This window comes from Zootoca vivipara, chromosome 13, assembly GCF_965207765.1.
Source record: "Zootoca vivipara chromosome 13, rZooViv2.hap1.1, whole genome shotgun sequence".
Classification (NCBI taxonomy): Eukaryota; Metazoa; Chordata; class Lepidosauria; order Squamata; family Lacertidae; genus Zootoca; species Zootoca vivipara.
The window spans coordinates 25772575-25785789 of record NC_142596.1 but is presented as its reverse complement, the minus strand read 5'-3'; the positions used below and the strand labels follow the sequence as shown (position 1 = coordinate 25785789).

General features: G+C 43.5%; 1 protein-coding gene across 6 annotated transcripts in view; it reads right to left on the bottom strand.

Moving 5' to 3' along the window:
- The window catches only part of MAP2K5 (mitogen-activated protein kinase kinase 5), a 132401-nt gene that overhangs the window by 59401 nt on the left and 59785 nt on the right, over positions 1-13215 (bottom strand). For all 6 annotated transcript variants that reach the window (XM_035132287.3, XM_035132289.3, XM_060282474.2 and 3 more), the window contains exon 16: positions 7799-7870. In XM_035132287.3, coding sequence (XP_034988178.3) covers positions 7799-7870 — 72 coding nt within the window. The remainder of the gene's footprint in view (positions 1-7798; positions 7871-13215) is intronic.

Below are 13215 nucleotides of genomic sequence, written 5' to 3'. Positions count from 1 at the left end.
CAAATCCTACATGACTTGACCTCTACATAGCGCAACAGCCTCACCTCCACCTCTACAGAGTTTCCATGATCAACTGAGAGCGCACTCTTTAGCCTACCATCTGTGCGGCAAGCCTAGATAAAGGCAAACAGAGAAGCTAGCTCTGCAATATTCTTCCTCTTGAGATTCACGAGTAACAGAGCAATGTAAAACTTCTCATGACAACAGTTACAGAGCCATGCAAATACCAAACAATTTTTACGTTTAAATTTAGAGAGTTATTATATATTTTATATTATATATTTTATATATTTTATGTTGGATTTTATGTTTATTTTTTAACCAGTCAACAAACCATCACAGAGCAAGAGTTTAACAAAAGGTAAGACAACAACACATTCAGTAAAATTTACACACACAGTAAGCTATATAAAAGCATGAACAAAACTTGCAAGTCTGTATCTCCCTAGCAAGATGCAGAATTCACCCTTTAAAATTTCCCTAACTTATTATTACAAAGAACACACAAGCTACATGTCTATCATGGCCATTTCTAATATCTAAAAGCTTTACCCACCTGCAAGGATATCTCAAACTGTCTCCGTCTCAATTTTTTAAAAACAGAGCTCCCTCCCCCCAATTCTTTATGCATACTTCAGAGAAGTCTAATTTCGCCACTAAGGATGAGAAAAATTACTTCCAGAAGTAGTTGCTCATTTCCTCTAAGATTTTCTTAAGAGGACACCAAGGTTCACTGAAGACAATTTTTAAGAAATAGCTTAATGTCATTTTATATGCCACCGTTTGTATTGTTATTGTAACCCAGGGGTGGCCAACATGGTGCCCTCTAGATGTTCTGGACTATGACTCCCAACAGCCCCACTCAGCATGACAAGCGATCAAAGAGGATGAGAGTTGTAGTCCAAAACACCTGGAGGGCACCATGCTGGTTACCCCTGCTGCGGGCAGTTCACCTCTACATACAATAAGAAGAAACTAGATTTCCAGGGTGCGGAGACATGATCAATAGTGGTAAAAGGCAAAGCAAAGCAAAAGCAAAAGCAAAACAAAACAAAACAAAAGAAACAACAATACCCAATAAAGACCAAAAAGTTAGGTTGTATATCCAGAAATAGTCCAAAGGAACAACAGGGGGCCACCTGCATGAACTCAATAAGTAAGAGATATGCCCTTCAATAATTCAAAGTAATACAAAACAATTGACTGTAAAAGAGAAAGAAATGATGTTTTCTTTTCTTTGCCAGCTGTCAGATCAGCTCAGAGCATCATATGGGGAAAGTACCAGCTCTACAAAACAACCTTCTCCACTGTTAGCAGCCTAAACAGAAAGGCACATTCCATTCTGCTTCCAGCAGAGCTTGTGTTCATTCTTACCTAACACATGCATAATCTGGCATCAAAACAAAGTTCCCATTCAGAAGACACTATTTCTCTCTCAAGAAACAGGTTCTGGAGGTTGTAATATCACTTCTGGAGAAGATACCCTTTGAGTGCCTTTGCCTATCAAGGTGGTTTTGTGGATGTGCATAGTATTAATTCGGAAATCGGACAGTCAGAACTGGAGTCAGCAGCAACTGCATATAGACGAGAAAGGAGTTGGGGTCAGGGAGAGAAGGTTGTGGAAGGATCATAAAAGACTCAGAGGCTCTGGAGATCTGTTTGAGCAGCTCTGTGGGTTGTAGACTAGCTTTTGGCAATCCGGTGCCCTCCAGATGTTTAAGTCTACAACTCCCATCTGCTTCAGCAAGCACAGCTGTGTTGGCTGTGGCTGGTTGGAGTTGACGTCCAAAACATCCAGAGGGCACCAGGTCTGCTGATGTGAACTATGAGATTTCTCTTGAGGCACAAGGCACCAACAGCTTATATTATTACCGTAATATATATATTTAAAGCTGTAACTCAATTGTTTTGGTCTGCTTGTTACCATAATGGAGTGACTTGCAGCCACCCAATCACTATCTAGTTCCTTGGATAGTTGGTTATAAAATAGTGTTGTTGTGGTTTTTTTTTAAAAAAAGTCTAAGGAAGGTTGGAAATGTGGCATGGAAAATAGTTAAAGCAATTTAAAACAAATCATACTGTAGGTACTGAAATGTGCCCAGATCCATCTAATGTGTTCAATTAACAACTACTTAAAATCTTCAAAGAAAGAATGGGGAAATAATGCCACTCTAAATGGGATTAGTTAATACTGACCTATCTTGCAGAAGCAGACACAGAATTAAAGAGGAGTGACAAGACAGCTTGAATTTCCAACAGTGAACTGAAAGCAACCACTGGCCATGACTTTCTATGGAAGCAGATAGGACCACATATCTACAGTGCAAGCTCTCTTTGCCTGGCACTGGAAATCTGAAAGGTGGGCATAATCAGTGCTGGATTTACATACAAGCTAAACAAGCTATAGCTTAGGGCCCCACTCTCTTGGGGCCCCCCAAAAAATTTTAAGGGAAAAAACCTGGATGTACATTTCCAAAATATAAGATAAAAAACAAATAAAATGGCTTTAGATACCTATGAGGTCCATAAATTACCATATAGCATATATTCAACACAAAAAACAGTGACAATTTTTTGTTGACAAAGGACAGCTGGACATATAAAGGGCCCCCATTACCTTCAGTAGCTTAGGGCTTCATCAAACGTAAATCCGGCCCTGGGCACAATGATTCCAGCAGCAAGTGTGATGCACATTGGGACCAGGGCCCTGCAACAAAGTAGCAGGACCCAGGACTATATGAAGTTGCCTTATACCGAATCAGACCAACTGGCCCATCTAGCTCAGTACTGCCTATACTGTACCAGTGTTTCCCAAACTTGGGTCTTCAGCTGTTTTTGGACTACAACTCCCATCATCCCTAGCTGGCAAGACCAGTGGTCAGGGATGATGTGAATTGTAGTCCAAAAACAACTGGAGACCGAAGTTTGGGAATGACCTACACTAATGGTCTTGCTCTCCAGGGTTTCGGGAGGAATATTTCCCAGTGTGACCTGGAAATTGAGTATGGGCCCTTCTGCATGCAAAACATGTGATCTACCACTGCAATACTGAGGGTTGCATTGTTTTAAGTCATTCGGAGCCAGTGATGGACACAAGGGCATTCCTAGATTATACTGTTATTGATAACGCTGAAGATAACTAATAATAATGATTTGCGAGCCAAGACCCCCCAGAAATTCCCAACCAATAACTCAGACCGACACGTTATTTTAGGTTTTTGTTTTGGCATAATTTTGGCCACAACTTTATTTAAAATTACAATTAATTTTGAGTGTTGGCCTTAGGCTTTGGTTAATCTTCTGCCCCACGGTGGGACAGGACCAGCTCTGACTTCCTGCAATAGGCAAGTCAAGTAAACACTGCATGGTGGAGGAGATAACTGAGCAACAGGCAATCTCCCCCTCCAGAAATGTTCCCCAAGGCTCGTGCTCTGTATAGGCCCCAGCCCCGCACCGTGCGGGGGTGTAAAGACTAGAGCCCCGGAGCCCCAGGATTCCTTTAACGGAATACTTCTATAAGAGCAACCACTGAGGGGCATGCACCTCCATGCGATGCCCCTCCCAAACTCATCAACCAAAGCCTAACCTGCCAACCCTAACAAGCTGTGACTATTGCTAAGCAGTAGGCGAAAAACCAAGTGGCAACAGCCAATCAGCCAAATGGAAAAAATTCCTACTGACCCCTGAATACAGGCAGTACCATAGCAAGGTCAACCTAAACCTGCAGGAAAAAAGGAGGTGGGCGGGAGGGAGATCAAATTCACTAGCAGGAATGGAGCTGAACCCCAGGGACGCTGACTATTTAAAAGATCCCCTTGTCAATCAAAATTGGATACATGCCATTCTCCCCAGAGACAGCCAGCCCCTCCAATCAGGTTCTCCCAATTAGCTTAAGCCCACCCCACACACACTCCGCCATTTCTGATAGGCCTGTTCGCAACTCTCACTAAATCCCTATGCGGGTTAATGAGTTTTGTATAACACTTTTTAGTGTAATACCATCAGCTGTTTTGTCACCCTGCCCCTGCATGGTATGTACTAGAAAAATGCCACTTTCTGGTGACCAGACAGAAATGGCAACATGGAGAAGAAGCTCAAACAAAACACCCCTAACAATCGTTGAAAAAAGCTCTGGGGAGGTTTTACAACACAAAGGAGACAACAGTGGTCCCAGCACAATATTACAGGACTCATAACTAGGTCCCAAGAGATGCCTCATGCCTTGCTTGTTGCTGTCCAATTTATCTTTTTTAATAGCACCAGGAAAGGGGGGAAACCCACCAACCCTCATGCTTCAGTTTTTGCAGCAAGAACATTTCAAGAAAGGCCAGCCACTTCAACCAAAACATTTCCCATGGAGATAAAGCAGCCCACCCCAAACTAATGTTAAGAGTACAGTCATACCTCGGTTTAAGTACGCTTCAGTTTGAGTACTTTCAGTTTAAGTACTCCGCGGACCCGTCTGGAACGGATTAATCCACTTTCCATTACTTTCAATGGGAAAGTTCGCTTCAGGTTAAGTACATTTCAGGTTAAGTACAGACTTCTGGAACCAATTGTGTACTTAAACCGAGGTACCACTGTACAAGAAAAGTCTAGTTGGAGCAGACTGGCGTCTGGCATTCTGTTCCTTCAGTCGCCACCCAGATGCCCCAGGGAAGACCTGAGTACAAAAAAGCTCTCCCCACCTGTATTTCCCAGCAACCGGCATTCAGAGGGATATTGCCTCTGATAGCAGAGACAGTACACAGCCATCGTGGCTAGTAATAGTAGTAGGATTTATTGGGAAATAAATTGTGAAAGGCTTAATTTTCAACCTGTACTGGGCCAGGACTTGCACCTCCAAGGAATTAACACCCTCCAAAGGAGAAGTCCCCCTACTGTGGGCTTGTCAGAGTGAACTGTAGCTTAGGGAGGCTTGATCATATGGTGCTGCCTAATACCATGTCAAACAACTGGTCCATTCAGCCAAGAACCATTTACTCGGCCTGGCTGCAGCTTTCCAAAGGCTCTGACAAACAATGTTTCTTCCCAGTCCTGGCAATGCCAGCAACTGAACCTGGGACCTTTCATGAGCAAAGCACATGCTCTACCACTAACTATAGCTTTCTCATGTATCTACATCTGCAATGTATGTAACACATTCTAAGCTTCCCTCTCTCTTCCATGGATTTTCTCAGATATTCTCTGGGTTAAAACCTGCATAAGGCCCATTTGCTGTTTGCTGTTTACTCCCCCTCCCCCTCAAAATAAAGTAGATTTAAGATACAATTGTGTCCTGCAGTTTCTTTTCCTTCAAGATGGAAGCAACCCAGTTATACACACTTTTTAAAAAGTGAGAATATAAACATGAAGGGTAGTTTAGGGTACACAATACTGAGCAAAATGGATAAATAGTCTGACTTAGTAGCAGGCAGATCCACACATTTTGCTCCAAGCTTAGAAGACTAAAATAAATTTCAGGTTGACAACAGAGTTCAAGCAGGCTCTGAAGCATTACTGCACTGCTGTCAGGCTGGGTTCTTTTCCCCTACACAACGATGCAAAGAGTAGCCTTTTTTAGGGCCTGGTAGGAGTGAGGAGAATGCATTAGCTGCTCAGAACAAATGGCCTCACATGTCTCAATTCTCTTTTTATTACCCTACCATATGTCTAATGAATCTACAGTATAGAAGTAGTCTATTGCCATATCCAGAAGAATATCAGCCATCCTCTATCTGGGGCCCTCCAGATGTTTTGGACTACAACTCCTATTAGCCTCAGGCAACACAGCCATTTGGAGTTGCGGTCCAAACATTTGCAGTGCAGGGCACCAGGTGGGGGAAGGTTGGTATAGATTGTTGCCCAGACTAGGATCAGCAGTTTTCCTGATTACCCCAGAAACTTTCAATATTAGATCTCAGCCCTGACACACATGAAGCAATTGTGCAGAAGAGAGTGCACCTGCTTTCACAGAATGCCTCAACCCACTGCATGCATGTGGGATCAAGGACTCTGACACATTTCTAAGCTCTGGCGTCCTTTCTTTTTCTGAATAAAAGAAGTGCAGAGAAAACCTCTTTAGCTTTATTACCCAAGGGATCTAAGGAACACACTAGCTCAATGACACAAAGTCTGGCTCAAAAGGGATGTTTGGAAATTCCAACATAAACTCCAGCTGTCCTCTCCAAATGCTCCCTGGCCCACCCCAGTGTCAACAGACAGTGTGACTTTAATGGTAATGACCTTGCATGGCTTCCTGGAGCATCACCTTCACCTTTCTAAAGCCATTTTCCCTCGCTCTCCTCATTTAACACATCACTCAAACCACTTCAATAAAACAACGATCATGTTGAGGAGAGGTCTCCGAGGAGCAGATGACACACCAATTAACAAAGCACACAGAGACAAATTGTTCCATGCTTCTGACTCAGGAGAGAAAAGCAAGCAGAAGGCGAAGAAGAGGAAAGGAAGTTTGTTCAAGAAGAGGCAATAAGCAGACCCTTCCTGTTCAAAGAGATGGCACTACCCAGGCCCAGGGTTCTTTGCACAAGCTATCTGGTGTTAAGTTTAACTATCTCCGCTATAGGACTCAAACATTTAGTTCAGATAAGCAGATTAGTTATCTGAAGTCATCATGCAGTGTTAGCAACAGGAAGCAGAAAGGGGCTCTCCCATTTTATCATAATAACTATGTTTGGTATGTCAAGATGAGAAATGAGCTTAACACATGGGATGGAGGTTCAGGTCAAGCCAAAGCCATAGGCCAGGTTTTGTAACATTCTGAATTATCCACATTATAATTGCAGTTGCAGCTAAGAGTAGATTACCACCCAGGTCATAAAGCATATTAATGATGGCCAGGATATACAAATTTTACTCATCATGCCAAAAAAACTTCAGGTGAACACTCTTAACTGCAACAGCAATACCTCAAAATGTTACAAAAACCTGGCCCATGTCTTTGGCCTGACCAAGATAGGCATGAGCTGAGCCCCCATTTCCTGCACCCTCCAGTTCTCTGGCACTGGAGTGGTCTATTTCACTTACCTAAGAAGCATGCCCAACCTAACATTTGGCAACCCAAGTTGCAGGCATGGAACAACAATAGAGACAGAAATGAAATCTAAGTTCATTCTATGGGCTGGATTCAACTAAGATGTTGTACTGGTGCAACTCCCTCTTGCACTCCCTCAAAAAAAACCCTGCATAACAGTGCAGGGAGAGGATGGGGAAATCAGTTCCCTCTGGCAAGCAGAAAAGCGTGTGTTGATAGAACAATGGCTTTAGCACAACATTGAATCCCACCCATAGGCGCTAGAAGAAGATGTAGCCAGTATGGGGTCTTTCCAACCTCAAGAGAAACTTCTTTCTGAAGAACAAATCCTTTCTAAATAAAACACAGAGACTAAACAATGGTTGTTTAATACTATTCAACATGCAAAATGATGCTCCAAAGTGCAGTCACTTTGTAATCTTAGTCCTAGTTCACAGGTTTACAAATCCCCCGCAAAGAATAGCCCTGTACGCCCATTAGCTTCCCAAATGGTGTGTGAGCTGGGCTATCCATGTTGATGCCTGGTCCTCTAGTAGCCCCCCTTTCCACAGGATGCCTCTCCCTCAAAAGAAGGGAGGGAGGGAGTGGTCCTCTGTGGCTTGGGCATCAACATGGATTACTTGGCTCACACGTTATTTCCCCCATACAAAAATTTCATATGCAGGATTTCTTTAAAAACACCCAAACCTGCATGAATCAGGAATCAAGACCCAATTGTGTTCTTTTTAAATAGTTGAAAAACAAACATATAAAGGCACCTACCTCCATGAAGGAAATCCCTAGGCTCCAAACATCAGAATGAATCCCATACTGCTCTCCTGAAATGCGTTCTGGCTGTAAAAAGCAAATGGGGAGAGATAACTGAACCTAATGAAATGTCCAGAAATAAAAACACAACCTTAATTAGAGAAGGAAAATGAAAACTCGGATTCTCAAATTTTGATAAAAATGTTTGAAAGCATGTACTCTGCTGAATTTATTTCAACAGCAAAAGCAGACTTTTAAGGACTTTTCTCTTCACTTTCCTAATTGGGACCCATAAGATAAGTTCTCATGTAGGTTATGTTGGCAGGAGAGGGAACAATCCTAGCTGCACAATCAGCGTATGAGTGGCAACTTTAGAGGGCAATTGTATCACAAGGATACAATGAGACGTGGAGTGGGACTTAAGAGGTGGAATTGGAAACGTTTGGGCAAGCAGCGCAACTGGCAGAGAGTGGAATGGTGATAAGCCAAAGGTTGCTTGGGCTTTGAGGACAGCATTCTTTTTCAGAGTGGAGCTGAGGAGCAAGGAAGCAAGCATGAAACATGTGGCCAGCTTGACTGGGGTGGGTTGTCAGAGCAGCAAAGTGTCGGTGGGGCATTTAGAATTGCAAACCAGGAGCCAATGGGATAGCAGAAAGTATACCACGCTTGACCCAGTTACTGCCCCAAAGGCAGCATGCCAGCCTCAGTTGTATGTACCTTTGTGAAGCATGGCCAAACTGCACTGTGCACTCTTGTGACATACAATACTGGATGGAGTTACAGCATCATGTGTAGCCTCACCTATTCAGGGCTAGCATTCATTGTGTTTCTGACTTCTCTTATACAGCACCAGGACCACCATTCTCTCATTGCAACTAAGCAGCCAAAATGTCACTGGGGAGGCTGCCCTCTCCAACTGCAGTACCCCTGAAAATGCTACCACAGGGCAACTTCCTGGGAGCTCCCTAAGAGCAGGCTTCACTATACGAACCCTTCAATAATACTATTTCTATCCCAGAGTCTCTGATAAAGTTATAATGAATGTACCCTTATAGAAAACAAAGCAATCAAAACAAAATTAGATGCCTTAAACTACTCAGGACATCACTTTCCCAACACTGCTCACATATGCATCTCTATTCTCACATCTGTCTTATGCAAGTTACTAGCATATCTGTATGAATGTGAGAAGCAAGCAAGGAGGTTGTCCACAGAAAACCAGCTCTTGTTTAACTGTTCCCAAGCTAATGCACATTGCAACCTGCAAATAAAAGAAGTTCAGCTCACACCAATTAGCGGCAAGTTTAATACCGCTTGAGACAGCAAGGAACGCAAAATAGCCAGCCAGCTCTTTTACTCAAAAGCTGTGCTCTAAGTATTGCCAAGGTCAAGTACAGTGTGAAATGCAACAATAAAAAGACTCGACAAGACTCTCTTTCCCACTGTGCTGTTAATGCACCTGTCTAGTTCAGGCACCTTGCACAACTCCTTTTCCCCTCCACTCTATAATAACCCAGAAGCCTTTAGAGAAAACAAACGCACCCAAATTAGTGCCAGTCGAACGTGCTCAAGGATGCTTCCTCTCAGCTGCTAATCCCAGGTCAGGAGCTTTTAGCGCCAAGTAAACGTTAAGTAAAAAACACAGACACAATGGCCTAAATGGTCTTTAAGACTCAGCCTTCTAGACAGTACAGAGGCAGAATCCTCCCAGAAGCAAAGCACACATAGAGAACAGACCACAGCACTTCTGAGCTGAGTCCCTATAAACAAAAGCAAAGCAGTAGCAGTGTTCTGGAAAGGCAAGCCTTTTCTGTCCTGAGCTTATCATGGGACTGTAGGGCTGAACTGGGGGTCTGGGAGATCAGACTCTAGATCCCTCCACTGTCAGAGGCAGTATGCCTCTAAATACCTGTTACTGCGAATCACAAGTGGGGAGAGTGCTGCTGTACTCTCTCTCTCTTTTATCAGTATCTGTAAAATAATTTTTATTCATTTTACAATAACATATTAATAAATTCCATCTCAAATACCACTCTTATATACACATTTTGGCTGCTGTACTCTCAGGTCCTGCTGGCAGGTTTCCCATTGCAGCATCTGGTTGGCCAATCCGAGAACAGGATGCTGGACTAGTGGCCTGCATCAGCCTGATCCAGTAGGGATATCCTTATGGTTTTATGAAAAGCTAGTCAGGGAAGGGAACTACAGGCAGTTAATCCTGTAGAGCCAATTCCAGCTTCTGCCCTCCAGAGAGCTCCCAGGCCTGCTTCTCTTCCCTCAGTTTGTACAACCTGCCACTGAGGGCAGCAACCAGGCTCTCCAGACAGGCAATAATCTCCCCTCTGTCATGTACAGGGGCAACCTTGGTAGGGCTCATCTTAGGCCAGTTCTGGTAACAAACATTTCAGAAGTCCATAAATTACTCTCGAAAAGCACTTCACTTTCTCCTTTCTAATCTTCCTCTCAGAGTGGTTTCAGAGACTTGACAGCTATGTCAGTTGAAATGCCATCAAATCTGCGCAAGTACACATGTGTGCTGCAATTTTATAGGAGCAGCAAAAGGGGGAAGAGCACAGAATGTAATAGCGCTGCAGAATTTCACTTCCTAAAAACTTCCGTTAAAAACAGTTAAGTTCCTAGCCTTTATGGCTGCAAACACTTGCTAAGCAATGCCAGTTTGGACAGAGCACAATATTTCAGTGGTCTGCCTATCCCTTGCTCTTCTCTGTAACTTAGAAGTAGTAGAATAAATTATGCAAAATAATTTTTTTTAAAAAAACACAAATAAATTATGCAAATATGCTCAATTTGCATCATTCATACAGAACATAGCTTTCCTTAGGTCACAGTTTGAATTGCCTGGACACAGAATAAAGCTGTACCCACAGGTTTTTGGAATCTCTCTGCCACTCAACTTTGGAGGATTATGTATTATTATTACTTGCAACCTGAATTACTGGCATGTTTTCCTCCATACCTTGATTGAAATTTGGTTCCCACTAGGGAACAAGCAGAATGGCTCTGTGGGCAGATCAAACTGTCAGGTTGCCATCCCTGCTTCAGATCTGTTAGGGTAGGGATTTGTCTGCCTTTAACCTTTTTTCACAGTATAATTTTAAGCAACAATCATTCTATTAAGAAGAAGATTGATTCCAGGTAGGAACTTGTATCACAGTATCCATACAGCCATGTTGGTTAGGCACCAGCTTGCAAATTTGTTACAGTGAACTGCCAGCACCACAGCTGAAAGGCCAGAGGGAGGGCAAAAGCATCCTTGACAGGCAATGTTTCTGAGTTGCTTCCACGCCAGGTGACAGAAGGCCAGCCATGAGACACCTGATCCACCACGAAATGTGCCCCTCTGAACACCTCCTTGAGCAGAGAGCTTGAAGCAGTGGGTGGGTGGGGGGAGAAGGACAATTTCCTTCACTAATGAAGGTGCAGAAACGTTACTAACAAGAAAAAGCTGCTGCTCAACTCTTTGGAAAAGTGTGTGTATCCAAGGTAAGCTACTCCTGGTATAAATTTCACAAAGTGAAGCTTAGATATATGTGGGGACTGTTGCATCTGTTTTGTGTTACAAGCTCTTCTTAGTTTGAGACCAAGTCAATTGGCTTCTGCTGTTTGCATTCTGCTCAGTCCCATGTCAGCCCTCCAAACAACAAAGGCGCTGTAAGGAGCCCACAAAACAGTTACATCTGTCCATCTCATCTCCTGTGCACCAGATGGAACAGGATACAGTTCTGTCCCTCTCTTCGTTCCTAGTGTTATATGCATCCCCCCCTTTCTTTCAAGATTACACCAAAAAAAATCTGATGACTGGAAACAAATTCATTCAAGCAGCAAAGCAGTCCTAACAGAAGAACTGACAAAACATCTTACAGCTTTAATCCTCACTTTTTTCAATTAACAGATGGATGCATCACAGTCATCCGTAAACAATAAGAAAAGAAGTAATTTCTTTAATGCACACCTGGGAAATAGATGTGTAATCGAGGTTTGTACATTAAAAGGAATAATACAATTTAATTATTACAGCTATTTAAAGTCATCCAGAAGAAAAGCTGGAGTTGGGTAGAATAATTTGTTTGAAGTTCTCCTACTGCTTAAATCAGAGTGTTCCAGCTTCAGAGGAGATGTGGCAACCGGCAAGCAATACCTTTTAAGCCCCTTTACATATTTGCCATTCTGTACTTTAGGAGGTTAAGTGATCCAAATACATTGGCTAAAAAAATGTGAAGTGAATCAATGATTGCAAAAGAAAGAAAAAATAGTATCTGCAGTATTCACAATTCAAGATTACTCATATTCCTGCTTAGAGTGCAGGGAATCTTTCCTCTTTAAGCAGAAAGGTGGAGGCAATGGAGTGACAGCAATGACATCGCTCCTGAAAAGGGGGAACCTGCGCTCAAGGCATTTGGCAAACCCAACAAACCACCTTCATCTGTGGTGCCGGCAGAGTCCCAGAATGGCAGAGGCCAATCTCTGTCATTTGGACTAGCATTTGAGCAAAGAGCCTAGGGCTTGCCGATCAGAAGGTTGGCAGTTTGAATCCCTGCAATGGGGTGAGCTCCTGTTGTTTGGTCCCTGCTCCTGCCCACCTAGCAGTTTGAAAGCACGTCAAGTGCAAGTAGATAAACAGGTACCGCCCCGGTGGGAAGGTAAATGACGTTTCCGTGTGCTGCTCTGGTTCGCCAGAAGCGGCTTAGTCATGCTGGCCACCTGACCTGGAAGCTGTCTGCGGACAATTGCCGGCTCCCTTAGCCTATAGAGCGAGATGAGCGCACAACCCCAGAGTCATCTGCGACTGGACCTAATCGTCAGGGGTACCTTTACCTTTTTAACCTGTGCACATGCCCAAGCACAATTAAAAGTCACATATTCATAACCTCTATTCTCAAGATGCCCGGAACACTGAACTATATGCCAGAGGTAGGAATGGAATGAGGGCATGCACTAGAACAATGTTCCCCAACCTGGTGCCCCCAGCTGTTTCGGACTACATCTCCTATCAGCTTCAGCCAGAGGATGGCTGCACCTGAGCATGAACACCAGAAGGCAGGAACAACTGTTACAGCTGACCAGGCAAAAGCAAAAAGGCCAATCCATAGGCTTTATGCTGCCGACCATTTGCAGAGGCTGATCTCTCACACTTCTGTTCTCTTTAGTACCTGAAGAGGCACCAAAAAGCTTACTAGGAAAGTACTCGCTTAGCCTGTGAGGTTTCCTATCAAGGTCCTAGAGACTCTTAACAGCAGCAAGTCAAGAATTACAATCCACCCCCACCCCCTTGCCACCCCCCACCCTTCCTGCATAGCAACAGCCCACATGCTGCATAGCAACAGCCCACATGTTACCCCCACCCAAGAGCTTCAAATCACAACCAAGAATAATTTTTATTGGGTTCATGTTCTATTATTTCTGTATCACTT